The 21754-nt window shown below is 40.5% G+C and overlaps 1 protein-coding gene across 1 annotated transcript in view; it reads left to right on the top strand.

The window, feature by feature from the left end:
• The window catches only part of LOC122555430 (long-chain-fatty-acid--CoA ligase ACSBG2-like), a 68043-nt gene that overhangs the window by 20772 nt on the left and 25517 nt on the right, over window positions 1-21754 (top strand). The window contains exons 6-7 of the mRNA XM_043701426.1: window positions 8973-9206; window positions 16298-16515. Coding sequence (XP_043557361.1) covers window positions 8973-9206; window positions 16298-16515 — 452 coding nt within the window. The remainder of the gene's footprint in view (window positions 1-8972; window positions 9207-16297; window positions 16516-21754) is intronic.

Below are 21754 nucleotides of genomic sequence, written 5' to 3'. Positions count from 1 at the left end.
TAGCCACAACATCGAAGTCCCTGGTACCAACCCACGCTGCAAGTTCACCTCCCTTATTTCGTATACTTCTTGCATTGAAGTATACACACTTCAAGCCACTTTCGTGTTTACAGGCACCCTCCTTTGAAATTGATGCCATGTTCCTAACCTCCCGACACTCCAGGTTCTGCACCCTAAAGCTACAGTCTGGGTTCCCATGCCCCTGCAGAGTTAGTTTAAACCCCCCCCAAGAGCACTAGCAAACCTCCCACCAAGGATACTGGTGCCCCTCAGGTTCAAGTGTAGACCATCCTGTTTATAGAGGTCCCACCTTCCCCAGAAAGAACCCCAGTTATCCAGATACCGGAATCCCTCCCTCCTGCACCATCCCGGTAGCCCTGTAGCCCTGGAATGCATGAAACCCTCTGCAGTCTTTGAAAGAGCTCTGAAAGTTTAAAAAGCAGAACAAATGGCTGTGCAGAATTTCAATGACCTCCATCATCTGTTGAAGCTCAAAAGCAGGGTAACAGATGTTCGACCAGCATATTGATGAAATGACTAAAACAGTGGAAAGTGACATTGTTCAGTAAATAGAAATACTGTCCAATTCAAAAGGGCTCTAAGGCATTTCAGTGTGTATCAACTTACACAATTCTTGTTAATTTAATAATAATCATGTGCTAGTGAGAATAGTTAGGGCCAATGAATAAGTGACTGAGGAGATGGGGCAATGAGCAAGGATTTGGATTTCTGGATCACTGGAATCTTTTCTGGGACACAAAATACTTAGGGACCAATATCCTGGCAGGGAGATTTGCTGGCGCTACCCGAGACCTTTCAAACTAGTTGTTGGGGGGTGGCAGGGAGATGGTAGAGGGGTCCTAAGTGAGAATAGAAAAATAGATGAGGATGGTTCTGAATTTAAAAAGAGCAAATTAATTAGAAGAGACAGGCAAGAGCAAGCCAGAGAACAAGATAACTCTGAATTGAACTGCATTTATCTCTATGCAAGGTGTCTTGCAGGTAAGGCAGATGAACTCGGGCATGGATGGGAACATGGAGTTGACATATCATAGCTATTACAGAAACAGGACTGAGGGAGGGACAGGACTGACAATTCAATGTTCCAGGATTTAGATGTGATAGGTAGGACAGAAAGGGAGACAAGAGAGGAGGGGTGTAGTGTTTTTGACTAGGGAAAACATTACTGCTGCACTTAGGATATTTCTAAGTGAAGCTATATAGATGGAACTCTGAAATAAGAAAGTGATGATCAGCTTGATGGGATTGTACTAAAGGCTCCCCAGTAGTCAGAGGGAAATTGAGGAACAAATATGTAGAGAAAGCTTGGATATATCTAATAGTAGAGGATTTTAACTTTCCAAATATTTACTGGAACTGCCATGGTGTTAAAGGCTTGGATGGTGAGGAATTTGAGAGTCAGAATCAAACAGCATGGAAACAGAAACTTCAGTCCAGCTTGTCCGTGCCAACCAGACATCCCAATCTGTCCTAGTCCCATTTGCCAGCATTTTCCCCATGTCCCTCGAAATCTAAACCAATGCCTTCTTGTTTTGGACTCCCCACACTAGGAATTCACTAGTGGGTACTCACCCTATCCATGCCCCTCATGATTTTATAAACCTCTCGAAGATCACCTCTCAACCTACGATACTTTAGGGGAGAAAAGCTCCAGCCTGTTCAGCCTCTCCCAACAACTCAAACTCTCCAGTCCTGGCAATGTTCTTATAAATCTTCTGTTCAAACCTTTCAAGCTTACCAACATCCTTCCTACTAAGCATAAATGAGGATTGCAGATGCTGGAAATCAGAGTCAAGATTAGAGTAGTGCTTGAAAAGTACAGCAGGTCAGGCAGCATCCGAGGAGCAGGAAAATTGACATTTTGGGCAAAAGCCCTTCATCAGGAATGAATCACATCAATGTTCCTGCTTCAGCATTGGAGGGTGACTAATGTTGTGTGCTTATGTAAGAAAAGCTGTAAGGAGAAACCCGGAAACATGAGACCTGTGCATTAGACATCAGTGAATGATATGTTGTTGGAGGGGATACTGAGAGATAGGATTTACATGCATTTACAGAGTCAAGGACTGATCAGGGAAAGTCAGCATGGCTTTGTGCGTGGGAAATCCTCACAAACTTGATTGAGGTTTTTGAGAATGTAACCAAAAAGATTGAGACAGAGCAATAGTCTTTGTGTACATGGACCAGAGTAAAGCCTTTGGCAAGAATTCCACATGGTAGACTAATTCATAAAGTTAGATCATGTTGGATTCAGAGAGAGCTTGCCAGTTGGGTACAAAATTGGCTTGATGGTAGGAGACAGAGGATGATGGTCGACGGTTGATTTTTGGACTGGAAGCTTGTGATCAGTGGTGTTTCGCAGGGATTGGTGCTGGGTCTACATGGTTGTTTATCATTTATATGAATGATTTGGATGAGAATTTAGGAGGCATGGTCAGTAAGTTTGTGGAATACACCAAAATTGGTGGTATAGTTGACAATGAAGAAGGTTATCTATGATTACAAAGGAATTTTAGAGTCATAGATATGTACAACATGGAAACAGACCCTTTGGTCTAGCTCGTCCACACCGACCAGGTATCCTAGATTAATCTAGTCCCATTTGCCAGCACTTGGCCCAAATCCTCTAAACTCTTCCTATTCATATATCCTTCCAGATGCCTTTTAAATGTTGTAATAGTAACAGCCCCGACCACTTCTTCTGGCAGCTCATTCCGGACACCCACCACCATCTGTGTGAAAAGGTTACCCCTTAGGTCCCTTTTAAATCTTTCCCCTCTCACCCTAAACCTACGCCCTCTTATTCTGGACTCCCCTACCCCAGGGAAAAGACCTTACCTATTTACTCTATCCATGCCCCTCATGATTTTATAAACCTCTATAAGGTCACCCCTCAGCCTCTGGCACTCCCGGGAAAACAGCCCCCGCCTATTCAGTCTCTCCCATATAGTGTTTTTTAGAGCAGCAAAACTGTACCAATTTTTGGGTTTGTAGACTGTTAAGGTGCAAAGATGGTCTTTAGTGGAGTGATGTGTTCTTCCTGTCGGATGTGGGAGATTAGGAGAGTTTCCATGTTACTGATGATTATGTCTGAAGTACGTGTGTTAGGTTGCAAATCCTATCATATTGCATTGACCTTTTCGAATGGCAGTTAGAGGCAATGAGGAATTTGCAGGAGCTGGGGTGGGGGGAAATGTTATGGGTGGCTGAGGAATTTGCAGGAGCTGGGGTGGGGGGAAATGTTATGGGTGGCAGTTATAGGAAGGGAGCAAAACCACAGAACAGTCAGATAGATGGATTACCTCTGGGGGGGAGGGGGGGGGGGCGTAGGAGAGGGAATCAGGTAGAGCAGGAGTCTCCTGTGGCTATCCCTGTCTAAAACAAGTATGCTGTTTTGGAAAATGTAGGGGGCAATGGACTCTCAGGGGAATGTAGAACAACCACTTTTCTAGTATTGAGACTGGCTCTGATGTAATGAGAGGTCTGACAGATTCCAAGCAATTGATTATGATAGGGGACTGTCTAATCAGAAGCACAGACAAATGTTTCTGTGGCTGATTGTGAGAATCTTGTTCAATTGGGTTAATGGGCTGAAGACTGGCAGATGGAATTTAATCTGCATAAATACGAGGTATTGCACTTCGGTAAAACAAATATAGTCAGGGCTTATACAACCAATGGTGAGGTCCTGGGTAGTGTTGTCGAACAGAGAGACCTGGGGATTCAGGTGCACTGTTCTTTGAAAGTCGCATCACAGGTAGACAGGATGTTTAAAAAGGCGTTTAGCTCACTTGCCTCCATTGTTTAGATCATTGAGTATGGGGTTAGAATGTCATGTTGAGGTTATACAGGTTACTTTGGAGTACTGTGTACAGTTCTGGTTGCCCTGCTATAGGAAGGATATTATTAAATTGGAGAAGTTTCAGAAAAGATTTATCAGAATATTGTCAGGACTGGATGGTCGGAGTTATAAGGGCCGAGACTTTTTACACTAGAATGTAGGAGGTTGAGGGATGACCTTACAGAGGTTTATAAAATCATTCGGGGCTTGGATAAAATGAACAACAAAGGGTTTTTTTCCCCTAGGGTGGGGAAGTTCAACATTGGGGGCATAGTTTTAAGGTGAAAGGAGAAAGATTTAAAAGGGACCGGAGGGCGATATTTTCACACTGAGAGTGGTTAGTATCTGGAATGAACTGCCAGAGGAAGTGGTTGATAAATTTGAGACTTTTGGACAGGTACATGAATAGAAAGGTTAAGAGGGATAGAGGCCAAATACAGGCAAGTGGGACTAATTTTGTTAGTGAAACTTGGTTGACATGGACGATTGGACCAAAGCATTTGTTTCTATGAACTATGAGTCTATGATTCAATCATGATCTATTTGTCTTGCAGATAGGTACAGATACATTTTTGATTAGTAAGGGAGTCAAAGATTATGAGGAGAAGGCAGCAGAATGGGGTTGTGAAACTTATCAGCCATGATCAAATGGCTAAGCAGACTCAAGGGCTGAAAGACCTAATTCTGTTCCTATTTCTTATGCGTTATGGTTTTCCAAATATAATCCTATCATTAATCACTTCTAAAAACATATTTGACTTAACACACACTATTAAATTATGAAGCGAAGTTGACAACACTTTCTGAATTTTCTTGCAAAACCTAGTTGGTCATGTCTTCTCTGCAATGGTGTGAACCACATTGTTACCTGCCAAAATTAACCTGACTCCATTGATTGTATGGGGGGGAAGATGTCGTGTTTAAAATATGTACCACCATAATGAAGTGGAGCTAGCAAGTTTGGGAGTACTGCTACGACACTCACTATGCACCCTTGTCCCTTGCTGTTAAAATGCCACACAACAAAAATGGTGCAGAAATCAAGGGATTAGGACCCAACTGCCATCTTTAATCCTCAGTGCCCTGATATGGACATGCATGAATGCATGAAAATCTTGCTCTGCTAGTCAGCCTGCTAAGATATTTAGGTAGGTTAAGTAGGTTAGGTAGGTTAAGTAAGCAGGTTAAAACAAAAAGGATGATGTAATATAACGTGGGTCACCCATTTTGACAAGGAGGATTTAAAACCAGAATATTATTGAATTAGAAAAGAGTACGCTGGTACAGAGGTTTGAGTACTCTTGGACATGAATTACAAAAAATGGTAGGATTCAAGTACAGGAAATGAAATGTTGATCTTCGTTGCAAGAGGTGTTGGACTGTAAAGTTAGGGAGGCCTTGCTGCAACTGTAATTGGGCATTGGTGAGGCCACAATTGGAATACTGCATACCATTTATAGTTTCATCTCCTTATTTTTTGATGGGGTTTGGGGAGGAGGAGGACAGTGAAGTTTACACTTCATTCAAAGATTCAATTGACTGGTTGCTGAGATGAGTTGGTTGTCTTAACATTAAATGTATGTCTATGTTGACCAGAATTGAGAAGAATAAAAGGTGATTCTATTGAAAAATATAAGGTTTTGAGGGATTTTTACAAGGAAGATGCAGAGAGTATCTGCACCTTTTTCTTGAAGAATCTAGAACAAGAGAGCACTGTTTAAAAATGAGGGATCTATTTTAAGATGGGGATATGGATCAAATTTCTTCTCAGAAGTAGTTAACCTGTGATATTATCTTTCCCAGAGAGGATTGGAAGTTAGGTCATTGTATAAATTCAAGGTTGAGTTATTTAGAAGTTTGATCAACAACAGATTTGTGGATGAGAGAGTACAGGCAAAAATATGACTTGATCGTACTGAATTGATTGGTTCGATGCCACAGCAGAGGGTATTTAAGAATCAATCAGATGACTTTGTGTCTGGGGTCATATATAGGCTCGATCAGGTGAGGATGACAGATTTCTTTCCCTAAAGTGAATTAGATAGCTTTTTGTAAAAAAGAACAATTGACATTAGATCAGCTTTTAATTCCAGATTTTTATTGAATTCAAATTTCATGACTCATGGCCCCACTACATAAACTTTGGTGGGTGGTGACTGTCCCGGTGTTCCTCCTACACCTGATTGGACCTTGTTCCCAATTTTACATTTAATCTGTGTCCCATTCCCCTGCCAAATTAGTTTAAAACTTCTCCAGTAGCACAAGCACACATTTTTGCAAAAGTTTGCTTTCCCAAAATGTAACACCTTGCATTTATCTAAATAAAACTCCATCTGCAACTCCTCAGCCCATTGGCCCATCCGATCTAGATCCCGTTGTAATCTGAGGTAACCTTCTTTGCTGTTCATTACACCTCCAGTTTTGGTGACATCTGCAAACTTACTAACTATACCTCCAATGTTCACATCCAAATCATTTAGATAAATGACAAAGAGTAGTGGGCCCAACACCGAACCTTGTGGCATACCATTGGTCACAGGCATCCAGTCTGATAAGCAACCCTCCACCAGCATTCTCTTTCTTCTACCTTCGAGCCATTTCTGTATCCAAATGGTTAGTTCTCCCTGTATTCCATGAGATCTAACCTTGCTAACCAATCTCCCGGCTTGCCACTCAGAATGAGACCCATTTATTCCCACTTTCTGTTCCTCCTGTGTGTCAACCATTTCTCAAACCATGCCAATATCTTACTTCCATCTCACGTGTTTTGATTTTCCCCACTAATCTCTAAAGAGAGACCGTTTCAGAAACCATCTGAAGATTCATCAATTAGTTCTCCCTTTTCTATTAGACTTGTTGCATCTTCACAGAACTCCATTTGATTTGTTTAGCATGATTCACCTTTCATAAACCCATGCTGACTCTTTCAAATCTTGTTGATGCTTTAAAACCCCACTACCTATGTTAGGCTATTGGTTTGTAATTTTTTTCTCTCTCCTCCCCACTGCCTTCACTACTCTGGGATGGAGATTATCAGGCTTTTTAACCTCATTAATTTCCCTCGCACCACTCTCTTACCAATACTAATCTTCTTCAGTTGTGTTCCCTCACTAGTCCTTTGGTCCCTGAACATTTCTGGAAGGTATTACTGCCCTATTTTGTGAAGATAGAGCCAAGGTATGTATTCATTTTTCTTAGTCTTTTATATGTCTTTCCTTTGTATTTAACACTATCCCTAATTTATTTTGTAAGCCATAGTTGAACCACATGCCTTTCTTTTATTTTTGTGCCAGAGAGGAATGAATAACTTATTGTAATTCATGCACATATTCCTTTGAATATCAGCTATTGACTATCCACCATTGACTTGCAAAAACTATAAAAAAATCTGCACAATCCAGGAAATCCTAAAAATATTGTGAGTTTAGTTTGTCCAATTTGTATATAAATTAAAGTCTCCCAATGATTACTGTTGTACCCTTACTACATGCCTCTCTGATCTCTTGTTTAATGCTTGCCCTTTCATCTCCACTACTGTTTGAAAACTGTAGACACTCTAACACCATTTTTAGACTTTTTGCGTTTGTTATTTCTACCCATACAAAATCCACATGATTTTCTAAGCTAATATCCTTCCTCACTATTGCCTTGTAAATTCTTCAGTAACAATGCTTCACCATCTCCTTTGGCTTTTTGTCTATCTATGCTAAATTCTGAATACCCAAGTGTTCAGTTCCCATCTTTGGGCACTTAGCAGCCATGTCTCTGTAATTGCCACTATATCATAAACATCTATATCAATTTGTGCAGCTAATTCATCTACCTTATTGTAAATGCTCCACGCATTAAGACATAAAGCCTTTAGACATGTCTTTTTGATTTGATCGAATGAGTGAATTTGTGATAAATTAAAAGATTAGAGAATGGCAATGGTAATCACATTATGATTGCAAAAATAATAAATAGACAATTAAAACCTATGTACATGATTTTACGTTCTATTCATAAGAAAACAGGTGAAAACAACTCAACTTCAATAAATGTGTATGAATTGATAACCATTACAGATACTGCTGCAAGATAACTAAGGTTTGGAACCTGAATGATCAAATGATACGTAACATTTCAGATGACCAGGTAGTGAAGAAAATAGAGCAGAGGGGAAGCTTTGTAAATTAATGATGGTATGAGTACAATAGAGAGCAATGACATAGTCTAGAGATCAAGATATAAAGTTAATTTGGGTATTAATACGAAATAGCACACTAAAGATTTGTCCCCATGTAGATATTCCTTTTGCCTTATGTCACATCTTGAACCATGATGTCACTTCAGGAACTCTCCCTCTGAATTTAGTGAAGATTCCACCATTTCTGATCCTGCCCCACTCTGACTGAGCTCAACCCACTCCTCTCCTCTCCTGCTCCAGTTGAGCTCAATTAGGGCTCTGTTTTTCAGGTTTTTAGCCAAAGCTCTGAGGTTAATAGTTTACTTAGTAGAATATGGCATTTAAAGGTGCGTTCACTAATCTTATGGCACTGCATCCAGTACCTTGAGGTTGCACATACCATTGGTGTGTGTGGCTGTTCCCACTGCCTTCTCACTGTGTGTTTGGCTTCCTGATTCCCTATGGAAATAGGATGTTCTCCTGCTTTCCATCTCCTCTACAGGGTGGATCTGCAGTACAGTTTTGCAAGGGGAAAATCGGGGGTTCACTTACTCCCATGTTCAGCTAATTTTCATACTTTCTCTGATCAAATTCACTCATCCACAATGCGTCTCCCCAAACTCAGTGCTAATAAGTAGCAATATTGAGTTCTCTGCTAATGCATGCAGCCAATCAACAGTGCTATTAATATGGCATACATGCAGAAATCATTTATGAACAGGTAATGTGGAGATACTTGTTGATCAGATTTCTCATTGACAACAATTCAGAAAAAAAGTTGCCTTCATCTTTTGTTCTTTCTGATTTTGAATTATCAAGTCTCTCCCAATGCCTTCAACTTAAAAAAAAACTTTTGTTAACAACAATGTCTTACTTCTCTTTCTTTTTGTTTTATGCTGTGTGATGAATTCAAAGAGATGATATAAATGCTTTATGTTACAGAGTTACAACACGGCCCTGTGGATACGCCTTGGCAAATGCTCTGGTATTTAAGAAAGTTCGTGTTTCATTAGGCCTGGACCAATGTACTAAGTGCTTTACAGGAGCAGCACCCATTACCAAAGAAACACTGGAGTTCTTCCTAAGTCTTCGCATCACAATTTTTGAGATTTATGGAATGAGCGAGAGTACTGGTCCACACACTGTCTCGCATCAAGACTTCTATCGAATTACAAGGTCTGTGTATATGTCAAAACTAGTGTAATTATAATTATTCACATCTAAATTCACATCTAAATTCATGCAGATAGAACAGTTGTTTGATTCATACAGGATTGTATACATTAAATAATTGTTCATCCTGTCAATGAGGAAACTTTAAAGATTTACACTATTTCTATCTTATCCATACAGTACATCTTTCCTGTATTTCTCTATGGCTTAACTCACAGCTTTTATGTTACGTTGCACTTAAGGGTCAACATCTACACTAGTTTGTAGTCTGCTCAGAATTAGGATCTGTCTTCTTAAAGTTGTTTATGCGAATGATAGGTCAAAAACTCCATTGATTATCGATATCTATTTCTGCTTATACTGAACATGACTTTTTCTGAGCTTTACAAAAAATTCCAAATGTGCAATTAATCTAGTAATCTGTTGCACTACACCAATTGAGATCAATGGTAGTTGTTTCATCTCCAAATCAGAAGATTGTGGTTTCAAGGACTACTCTCGGAAACATAATCCAAATTGCCATTTCAGTGATGCAGCATTAACTGCTATCTTTGGATGGACATAGAACATAGAATAGTACAGCACAGGAATGGGCCCTTCGGCCCATGATGTTATGCTGAATATGACGCCAAATTGAATTAATCCCTTCTGCCCTGCCATCCTTGGTCCATATCTTTGCATATTTATGAGCTTTTCTAAAAGCCCCTTAAATACCCCTATGCCATCTGCCTCCACCACCATCCCTTGCAGCGTGTTCCACATTCCTACCACTCTCTGTGTTTAAAAAAAAAAGCCCCTCACATCTGATTTGGATGTGAGCATAAGAGGTACAGTTAAAAAGTTTGCAGATGACACTAAAATTGGAGGTGCAGTGGACAGCGAAGAGAGTTACCTCAGATTACAACAGGAACTTGACCAGATTGGCCAATGGGCTGAGAAGTGGCAGATGGAGTTTAATTCAGATAAATGCCAAGTGCTGCATTTTAGGAAAGCAAATCTAAGCAGGACTTATACGCTTAATGGTAAGGTCCTAGGGAGTGTTGCTGAACAAAGAGACCTTGGAGTGCAGGTTCATGGTTCCTTGAAAGTGGAGTCACAGGTAGATAGGATAGTGAAGAAGGTGTTTGGTATGCTTTCTTTTATTGGTCAGAGTATTGAGTACAGGAGTTGGGAGGTCATGTTGCAGCTATACAGGACATTGGTTAGGCCACTGTTGGAATATTGCGTGCAATTCTGGTCTCCTTCCTATCGGAAAGATGTTATGAAACTTGAAAGGGTTCAGAAAAGATTTACAAGAATGTTGCCAGGGTTGGAGGATTTGAGCTATAGGGAGAGGCTGAACAGGTTGGGGACGTTTTCCCTGGAGCGTCGCAGGCTGGGGGGTGACCTTATAGAAGTTTACAAAATTATGAGGGGCATGGATAGGGTACATAGGCGAAGTCTTTTCCCTAGAGTCAGGGAGTCCAGAACTAGAGGGCATAGTTTTAGGGTGAGAGGGGAAAGATATAAAAGAGACCTAAGGGGCAACTTTTTCACACAGAGGGTGGTACAGGTAAGGAATGAGCTGCCAGTGGTGGAGGCTGGTACAATTGCAACATTTAAGAGGCATTTGGATGGGTATATGAATAGAAAGGGTTTGGAGGGATATGGGCCAGGTGCTGGCAGATGGGACTAGATTGGGTTGGGATATCTGGTCGGCGTGGATGGGTTGGATCGAAGGGTCTGTTTCCATGCTGTACATCTCTATGACTCTATGACTCCTTTGAACTTTCCCCCACTCAGCTTAAATGCATGCCCCCTAGTATTAGACATTTCAACTCTGGGGGAAAATGATTCCGACCATCAACCCACTTCATGCAATTCATAATTTTATAGAATTTAGCAGGTCTTCCCTCAGCCTCTGCCACTCCAGAGAAAACAACCCGAGTTTTTCTAGTCTCTCAATACAGCTCATAACTTCTTCTGTACCTTCTCCAAAGCTTCCACATCCTTCCTGAAATGTGGTGACCAGAATTAGTCAGAAATCCCATACAACAAAATAATTTGAATGCAGGACATTCTTAGCTAATCAGGCAGCATCTGTGTGGAGGTACAGAGTTAATATCATTAGAGTTGGTAAAGATGTCGAGGCTGTAACAGATTTTGAACAAGTACAGAGGCAACAAAAGAGGGGAGGCAAGAAAGAACAAAGAGAAATGCTCATTTATAAGACTGTAATTAATAGGAACAGGAGTAGACCATTTAGCTCCTTAAGTCTGCTCTGCCGTTCAACAGGATTATTGTTGATCTGACTTCCTTGCAGTTTCCCTGTAATTCTTGATTCCCCGACTGATCAAGAATCTATCTCAGCCTTAATAATACACAAGGACTCTGCCCTCCTAGATCTCTGTGAGAAGGAGCGCCAAAGACTTACAACCAATTGAGAAGAAATTCCTCCTTGAATCAGTCTTAAATTGGTGCCCACTTATTCTGAGATGATGCCCTCTGATCTGAGCCATTGTGTTATAGATATCTTTGCTAACTCACTCACCAGCTCGCTATATTTACTAGATATCGTGTTTTCATTTATCCATTCATTATACCTCTCTTACTAACACACTCACAAGCTCTCTATATTTATTAAGTATCACGTTCCTTTTCGTTCATTCATAACTGTGAGAAACGAAGCTCACTGTTCAATAATTTCAGTCCGAGTCAAATACCGAAGCAGTCTTTATTCATACGTTCTTGCAAGCCCGGGTGACCACAAAGTAGGCACACTTCTGAATAATTTTATTGCACATTTATACAGTTTTCTATGAGTCTCCCTGTACCTTCCCTTTTACCTCATATGTGACAGTTGTATTGCTCTGTGCATCTGCTAATCTAATCGGCTTACCACGTCTGTCTGTGGCCTGTTGTTAGTGTGCAACCCCCCCCACCTTGATAGCTGGGTCTTAATACTATTGCTGATGCAACACTGGGTCTTTTTTGGTTATCTTGTTCATACTAACTTCCTATGTGCATGACAATTGCAACTGTCATGTCAATAGATCTGTTTCTACCAGTCGACCACCTCCCTTTTCGGTTAGTTATTTCATGGTATACACCCTCATGATTCCGCCTTGCGATTTCTGCAGAAACAAGATGCAGCTATTTGTAGCTGTTTGTGCAAGTATATCTAGCTTAACTTACACCCCCTCATGATTCAGCCTTGTGATATTTGCAGAAACAACAACATTTGCAAGCGCCTCTCACAATAACTTTCCATTATAAAGCACGTTTCATTCATTCATTTATAAGACCACAGTTCTGTTGTACATTTTACTATTAAAAATTAAAACTTTCCTTCCAAATCTATTACTGCTACCTCACACCTTCAACCCTTCTCAGATCTATTTCTACATCAAAAGCTGCCTCTGAATAAGTGTCAACATAGTAACGTATTCAGAAGAATGACTCCCTGCTATTGGGTCTCCATGAGCCCTCACCAGCCATCTCTCAGGACGTGAATAGGTTACAGAACACCAAACAGTTCCCCAGTTAGTATATACTTGTTGAATATTTTTAACAGGGCCACTGTCCCCTTAAATGACAAAAAAGTGCTTCTGTGGAATTGCATGAATGAGTGAAACTCACTGGCAAATAGTAAACAAATCTCACGACCCAGCTGCAGTACTCTGTTTAATATCCTTTATTCTTTTATTAGGTAGATGTATAATTTCTAACTTATTTAGAGCATTTGGCATTGTACTTTTACTAGCATTTATTAGCTTAAAAGATAAAGGACTAAGACTTCTTGATTATGCAAGCAGACCGGACAGACGCTCTTAATCCTATCAATAATAGCAGCCAGCACTGAGCAAACCATTTGCTGTTTCCCCAGGACAGAAGTCACCTAAACTTTGTGTACAACAGATAAAACAGTGTAACATCAGAGTGATAGAATTTTACTACATGTAAGAACTTCGTATAAAGAGGCTATTCTAAGAACTGTACTTGGAGAATCTATTACAGCCTCGAACTTGTGCTACTGCAGTTGCTGAATAAAGAGGCTGGTCTTGCCTCTCACTGATTTTGGTCATTATTTGAACACAAACTCACTGATCCTAGACTCTCCCACAGGGGGAGACATCCTCTCCACATTTATCCTGTCAAGCCCCTTGAGCATTCTATATGTTTCAGTGAGCTCACACTTCATGCTTCTAAATGTCAGTGAGTAGAGTCCCAATCTGTTTATGCTCATGAAACAATCCCTCCATGCCAAGGATCATCCTAGAGAACCTTCACTGAACTACCTCCAATTAAATCAGATCTATCCTTAAATAAGGGGACCAAAACTGCTCTCAATACTCCCAGATATGATCTTATACTGTAAGACTTGCTGCTCTTATATTGCAATAATAATGAAAATGCTCCCTTATACTCAGGTTGAGGGCAGGAGAAGACAATTGGATGATCGGGCAGAAATATCGTTTAGGGGAAGAAATTCTGGGCTGGCCTACATGTAATTCCAGACTTACAGCAATGTGGTTGATTCTTCACTGCCCCTCAGAAATGGCTTAGCTAACTGCCTTGTTCAAGAGGAAGTAGGGATGGACAATAAATGCTGGTCATGTGACACCATGTCCTATAGAAGAATAAAGGAGAAAAACAGGGTAGTGAGTGAACAAGATTTTTAAAAAAATTAATAAGGAACAATTTAGAGGAGATGTAAATAGGATAATTATTACCAAAAGCTCAGTTGCTAAATAACCGCTGTCTGAAATTTTTGGATTCTGTCTTGTTTTATTTAGTTTGTTCATGGGATGTGGATTTTGCTGGCTGGGTCAACATTTATTTCTCACTCTTAATTTCTCAGAGGGCAGTGAAGTCCAGAAGGTTGTAAATGACTAATTGTGAAGTTGAGGGTTCATTGGAACAGGATGAGAGGCTGAAGAAAGAAATCAAAGTGGGAGTGGGCTGCGAAACTAAAATGACAGGTGATTGGAAACCTGTGGTTGCATGTGTGGACTGAATGGGAGGGCTTTGCAAATTGACCATCAAAACTGTATTCATTCTTCCCAATACAGATGTAACTGCACCAGGAGCAGTGAATATAGTGTATTTAATAAAAATAAGTTGAAATAGTGGATTTATCAAAACTCATAACATCTAAGAAGGCAGGTGGTGATGACCTTATGATGACCTCCTCTTCTGTGTCCTTTCTACCCATTGTCATTTGCCTTGCACCAACATCCTTTTTATCATTCTTCTGCTTTCTGCCTACTACAGGCCTTTTCCTTCCCCCTTTTTTTTCATTGGCTTTTTCATGATTCTTTCATGGAGTGTGAGCATCACTGGCAAGTGCAGCATTTGCTGCTTATTGCTTTAAACCGAGGAAAATAAAGAGTCAACTAGATTTCTGTGGAACTGCCATTATATGTAGGCCAGACCAGGTAAAGATGGTAGATTTTGTACCCTAAATGGAAATACTGAACAAGATGTGTTTTTATGACATACAATGATAGTTGGTGATCATTAACAAGGCTAGTATCTAATTCCAGATTTTGTTGATTGAGTTTGAATTCTATCATCTCCAATGATGAGATTTCAACCTGCACCTTCTGGATTACTAGGCTTGTAACGTTACTACTACACCACCATAAGTTTTAATATAATCATTTAAACTTCCATTCCACATTTTAGCCACTTCCCGGGTAAATACTTTCTCCAGAATTCCCCATTGATTATAAATGACTATCTTATAATTTATGGGCCCCAGATTTGAATTGTCTTCTAGTGAAAAAAGTTCTACATCTTTGTTAAACTCTATCATAATTTTAAATATCTCTACATTTGCTTTACGCTGAAGAAAAGAGCGCTTGCCTGTTCATTGCTGAATGCTACTCAGTTTTGGTATCATCTGTGCAAATCTTACCTTTATCTTCTCAGGATCTGTTATGTTTTTTTTTGTAATTTAGTGCACATTACTTTTAAATAAAATATTTATCACTCCTGGTTACTCCAGCAAAACAAGCTCTCTTTACCCTGACAATCAAACCTGTCCTGATTACTATTCTCATTTTCCAGTCCACTAGCGTTCCTTGCCCTGGATTGTCCCCTGGTGGATTATACTCCATTATTAATTTAGGGTGACCTTGTCTGAGTCACTGATTTTGAAATATGCATTTGTTTAAAGTCACCTTTGGACTCTGCCTTATGTAGGGGAAGCATGACTTATAACTATTGCTTTCAACACAAATACATTGGAGACAGTGCAGAAGTGATTTACGAGAATGGTGCCAGGTATGATAAACTTCAGCTATGAGGTCGGTTTGAAAACATTGGGACTGTTCTTCCTGGTGAAGATTTGGTTGAGGTTTTCAAAACCATCGCCAGGCTGGTTAGAGTAGATAGGGTGAAGCTGTTTCTATCTGTAAAAGAAACAAGAATGAGGGGGCACAAATCTAAAGTGATGTGCAAATGAATCAAGGTTGACGTAAAATAATTTTTTTCACAGTGAGTTATCAGGGTTCAGAATGTACTGCCTGGGAATATGATGGAGGTAGCTTCAGTTGAGACATTCAGGAGGGCTTGGATTTTTGTTTTGGGTAATAATGGCATGCAGGGATGTGGGCAAAAGACTGGAGATTAGCACTGGATAATAGAGTCGGACTAGGTAATAGAGCTGATGCAGGCAAGATGGGCCAAATGACCTCCTCCTGCACCATAATCATTCTGTGATTCTGTAATTTGGTGGCTTTTCCTTCCATAACTCCTTCCTTTGTGGCTTGCTGTAAACCCAACTGGTTATCTTGGTTAGAAGAAATGGTGCGAAGATTTTTTGTAAATCTTTATGTTGTTTACATATTGTCAGAAATATATTTCTTTTGGTTGGGAATAATCCTTCTAAAGTGCCCTGCTAATATGACTTTGTAACTCTGTTGGTGAGGTGAATGATCTTGCATTACAAACTTTCTTTCCTGGTGATCTTTGCCCATTCCCTATTGAAGGACTTCATTGAGATTTGATCCTGTTACTTGTAGTCTAACTGTGTGTTCAGTTTTTAACTGTTAGATTTTAAGTTTGATGAATGTCTTGAGTAATTTTGTTCTACAATCTCACCTCTCCAGCTGTGGAAAGGAGATGGAGGGATGCAAAACTAAACTTGACAAACTAAATGAAGAAGGGAGTGGAGAAATATGTTTTTGGGGAAGACATATCTTCATGGGATACCTGAATATGCCCGAACAGACTAAAGAAGCTTTAGATGAAGCGGGTTGGTTGCACTCAGGAGACTTGGGAAGACATGATGAAGATGGATTTCTTTATATCACTGGCAGAATAAAAGGTAAGAGGACTTACAGTGTGGAAACAGGCCCTTTGGCCCAACAAGTCCACACCGACCCTCCAAAGAGCAACCCACCCACACCCGTTCCCCTACATTTACCCAATATTACGGGCAATTTAGCATGGCCAATTCACCTGACCTGCACATTTTTGGACTGTGGGAGGAAACCAGAGCACCCGGAGGAAACCCACGCAGACACGGGGAGAATGTGCAAACTCCACACAGACAGTTGCCTGAGGCAGGAATTTAGGCAGTGTCTCTGGCACTGTGAAGCAGCAGTGCTAACCACTGTGCTGCCCGTAACTTGGCTTATGCTTTGTGTGGCAGATTTATTTCTCCTTCATCCTATTGTGAAATCATTAACTTTGAGAAAATATCCTAGAAGTGTGACTGTGCAAAGTGCTCATTCATCACTTCTAAGTGTATGTATTACCAGGTCATCTGATAATAAGGGATGGCCAATTTACCTTTATTCTATCCTGGCTCAACTGGTTACCTTGGGCAATTTGCAGCTGTGATTACTCATATATAGATGGAGTTAAGGAGCTTGATTGTTCTTTTGTTTTACCCCAATTGAGAGTAACCATATTGGACGGAATCAGCTAACCTAATATATACTTGGAATTGAACTAAAAGTTTTATTAGTTTGTGTACTGAACTACTCTTTGAATAAAACTGCTCAGCTGGCTGAGATGATGAAAAAATGTTTTCACTCAAAGGATAATAAATAATAGTAAAATAAAGGGTATGTAGATTAGTCTGATCTTAGAGTAAGGTAAAAAGTTGGCACAACATTGAGGGCTGAAGGACCTGTACTGTGCTGTACTGTACTGTTCTATGTTCTATGAGACTGAATCTGTGAAATTCCCTACTGAAGAATGCTGTGGAGACCATAACACTGAATATATTTCAAAAAAAGGTGAGATTCAAGACATACGGGTAGAAAGAAGGAATATGTTATTGAGACAGAGGATCAGCTATGATGATGTTGAATGGCAGAACAGGCTCAAAGGGCTGAATGGCCTTGTCTGCTCATGGTTTCTATGTCTTAGCATTGTAACAAGATTGTGAAGAGAGCTGATGGCTGAAAGGTCAGGAGTAGCCTGGTGGTGGGTGGATGTATGTCTGATAGGTTCAGGCAGATTGATTACACAATGTACTTCCTCATCACTATGTGTAAGAAAGTGTAAGTGGTGGGGTTGAGGACTTTTAAGTGCCCATTAATTGGCCCCTTAAGAGCCTTAACAAGTCAAGGGTGGAGCTATTTAACAATTGTAATTTGCTTGATAATTTACATTTAACTTGGCTTAATTCTGCATTTTAAAAAAAATGTTATTCAGAATGTTTTTCTTTTCAAAATTATAAAATTACAAAAATATAACAATTTAAAATTATAACAGCAATTACAATGAACTAACTCCTACCTTACTCTTCAAAACAAACCAAAACTTCACTCACTACAAATCTATAAATAAATAAATAGCACCATTAAACACAACCACACTGAAGTTCCCAACCTTCAGGAGCATTAATTATTACTCCCGTATTTATTTGGGATTCTTCCTTGCAGGGCACAAGGTTCACGAAACCTAATCATCATGGCTAAACAAAGGCCCTAGTTAAAATGGCAGACAAGCCTGCTTCCAGATAATTCAAAAAGGGCTGTCAGGTCTTATAAAAAAAGTTGCATTTTATGGTACACCGTGAGGAAATCCAAAGGGATGTGCTCCATAGTTAACTTACGCCACCCAACAGGCCCGGAGGGTTCTCAGACACCCAGCACATCAAAAGGTCTTCCTCGCACAGTAAGTGAGAACGGTGAATAGTTTATTCCCCATGTGTGTTTAAGGAAGATAAATTCAGCAGACCCAAGAGCAGAGAGACCAGGTCTACCTTAACTTCTGTCCCCAGAATCCCCTCTATTACTCCCGCCACAGCAATCTAATACCTACGAAGCTGAGGCATGACCACAAACAAAGAACAAGAATAAAGACAATTTACAGCCCAGGAACAGGCCCTTCGGCCCTCCTAGCCTTTGCTGATCTAAATCCACTGTTAAACCTGTTGCCCAATTCTTAAGACTCTGTATCCCTCTGCTCCCCATCTGCTCATGCATCTGTCTAGATGGACCTTAAATTAACTTACTGTGCCTGCCTCCACTACATCTGCTGGCAATGTGTTCCAGGCACCTACCATCCTCTGTGTAAAGTATTTCTGCCTATATCCCCCTTAAACTTTTCTCCTCTCATCTTGAATGCTTTACCTCTTGTTGTTGAATTCTACACTCTGGGAAAAAGCTTATCTCTATCTACCCTGTCTATGCCCTTCATGATTTTGTAAACCTCAATCAGGTCTCTCCTCAATCTCCTTTTTTTCTAATGAAAAGAATCCTAATCTACTCAATCTCTCTTCATAGCTAGCACCTTCCATACCAGGCAACATCCTTGTAAACCTTCTCTGTACCCTCTCCAAAGCATCCACATACTTTTGATAACGTGGCAACTAGAACTGTACACAGTATTCTAAATGTGGCCAAACCAAAAGTCTTGTACAATTTTAACATTACCTGCCAGCTGTTTTACTCAATACTCCGTCTGATGAAGGCAAGCTACCATATGCCGTCTTGATCACTCTATCCACCTGTACAGCCACCCTCAGTGCACAATGGATCTGAAGTCCCAGATCTCCGCTCATCAACTTTTCCCAAGGCTCTTCCTTTTACAGTATAGTTCACTCTAGAATTAGACCTTCCAAAATGCACTACCTCACATTTGCCCGGATTGAACTCCATCTGCCACTTCTCCGTCCAACTCTCCAGTCTATCTATATTCTCCTGTATTCTTTGACAGTCCCCTATGCTTTCTGATACTCCACCACACCATGTGACTTCACTTTCTTCATTAGTTTATCATGGGGAACCTTATCAAATGCCTTACTAAAGTTCACATATAATACATCTATAAGTCCATGTATTTGACATCTACAATGAGTGAGGGCGTCTGTGCTTATTTTGCATTTGGCACATTGGAGATGCTCCCTTTTTGAATTTTGCAAGATGATTTGGGGCCAAATGAACTCTATGAAGAACCTTCAACTGCATGGCATTAGTTTTGCTACAGATCGAGATCTTTCTCACGTTCACCCATATGTTCTCCCATGTCTGAGATAATCTCAACTCCCAACTCTTGCTTGCAGACCTCACATAGTCACTCAATATCACTCGAGGCACTGCACCGCAATAGGTGGTAAAGGGTACTAACCAAGGGAGTGCTTGTGACATGAAGCAGTCTCCTCTCTGTGTCAGACCTATAGGGATTGGTCAAAAGTGTAGTCTTTTTCTGGATGAAGCTCCTTCCAGCTTGAGCCACGCCCCAAACTCAGGGCAAAGGATCAACAACAAAAATAGGTCTTATGAACAAAAATAATTTAAAAGTGGGCACTTCACCCATCCCCAAGCCTACCTTGATCTCAATTGTGATTGTTAAAAAAAAGCAACACTTTCTGAAATAAAATAATAGAAGGAAAAGGAGAAGTACACAAGGTAGAGAAAAAAAGGTAAAGAGGAAAGATTAGAGAACCATCATTGTCCATGTCTTTTGGGCCATCCAGTCTATTTCAAAGTGTCCAGAAACTTATCTGCTTTTCCTGAGGAGTCAAATACATGCACGGACCCTTCGTGATTAAAGCAGAGCACCACCGGGTATCTGATGGAATGTTGAATATCAAGATCCCTCGGTCTCTTCTTCACCTCATCGAAGGACTTCCTCTTGTGGATCACGGCCGCAGAAAAATCCTGAAAAAACATAATCATTGATCCTTTATAAATCAGGGCCTGAGGATCCTTTCCAAGTGATCAGGTGACTTCCATTACCTTTGTGTGTCCCTGTAGGACTGGAATTGCACTGGGACTGGGTGGGGGCGCTGGTCTGAACCAGGCCTCTTTTATTCTGCACCCGGCCCGCCTCAACCTCCCAGCTCACAAATTGAGGCTTCAAGAAACCGGCTGGCTCCTCGCCTTCCTCTTGCTCCAGCAGCCCCGATTACCTGGATGTTTTATTTTCAACCTCAATTTTCGAGGTTGTCGACCTGTTCTACCAATGCCTGTACCTGCTTCTCCATGGCCGAGATACGTCCCGCTGAGGACTCAACCATGGTGACTCAGCATTCCTGATGAAGGGCTCCTGCTCAAAATGTCAATTTTCCTGCTCCTGCATCTGTTGTGCTTTTCCAGCATCACTCTAATCCTGACTCTGATCTCCAGCATCTGCAGTCCTCACTTTTGCCTAATCGAGTGGGCTGCTGTGTCCTGGGTGGTGTCAACCACGCATCCAGGAAAGTGGGGAATATTCCATCATACCCCTGATTTTGCCTTGTAGATGGTGAACAGGCTTTGAGAATTCAGTAAGTGTGATCACTGCAGAATTCCCAGTTTCTGACCTACAGTTATTGCCACAGTATTTTTATGCCTGTTCAGTGTTTGGTCACTGTTAGCACCTAGGAAGTTGGCAATGGTGGATTGAGTTCAAAAATGGGTTGGTTAAGTCTTGTAGGGTTGGAGATGGTTATTGGCTAGTACTTGCGTGGCATGAATGTTGCAATTTTTCATCTCAAGCTCAAATTTACTGTGATGTATGTTGTATGATTTATCTATGTGTACAAGTAACTTTCAGTTGAGAGTCTGTATTTTGAAATTGTGGCATGTTGGTTTTGGTCTTTATCTGTGAGGGGGCTGGATGGTTGATGTGCCAGTATTTCTGGAAGCAAGAATTTTTAAAAAATGAGATGTGGCGTCCCTGGCCTAATAATAGGAATGTGTGCTTTGGGCAAGTCTTTTGAGCAAGTGCAGGAAGCAGTGAAGACCATTAGCTTGTTTTCAGTTTAGAAGAATAAACATTTTTTTTCTTCAGGGTTAAAACCCAAAACTTTCCATGCTTTGTGTTTCAGTTAGCAGGAGTACTGGTTGAAGTTAGCTTTATGTCACAGTTTCTCATGTGGAAAGGAGATGAATCAGAACAGTTCAGAAATAGTTCACTGCAGTAGAAGGATTTCAGAAGTGTTTGGTTAGAAATCCTGAAGGGGCTATTCAAAGCTGAGAAAATCTAAGCTCACAGGTATGAATAATCAAGGAAATGGCTTCCAAACTGTCAACACTGGGAATTGAAAGAAACAGTTAAATTAAATCTATAGATGTGAAGTAAAACAAACTGTCTGTTGTTTGAGTACTATACAGATAGGATTG

The sequence above is a fragment of the Chiloscyllium plagiosum genome, chromosome 1 (genome assembly GCF_004010195.1).
Source record: "Chiloscyllium plagiosum isolate BGI_BamShark_2017 chromosome 1, ASM401019v2, whole genome shotgun sequence".
Classification (NCBI taxonomy): Eukaryota; Metazoa; Chordata; class Chondrichthyes; order Orectolobiformes; family Hemiscylliidae; genus Chiloscyllium; species Chiloscyllium plagiosum.
This window is presented reverse-complemented; position numbering and strand designations above follow the sequence as displayed.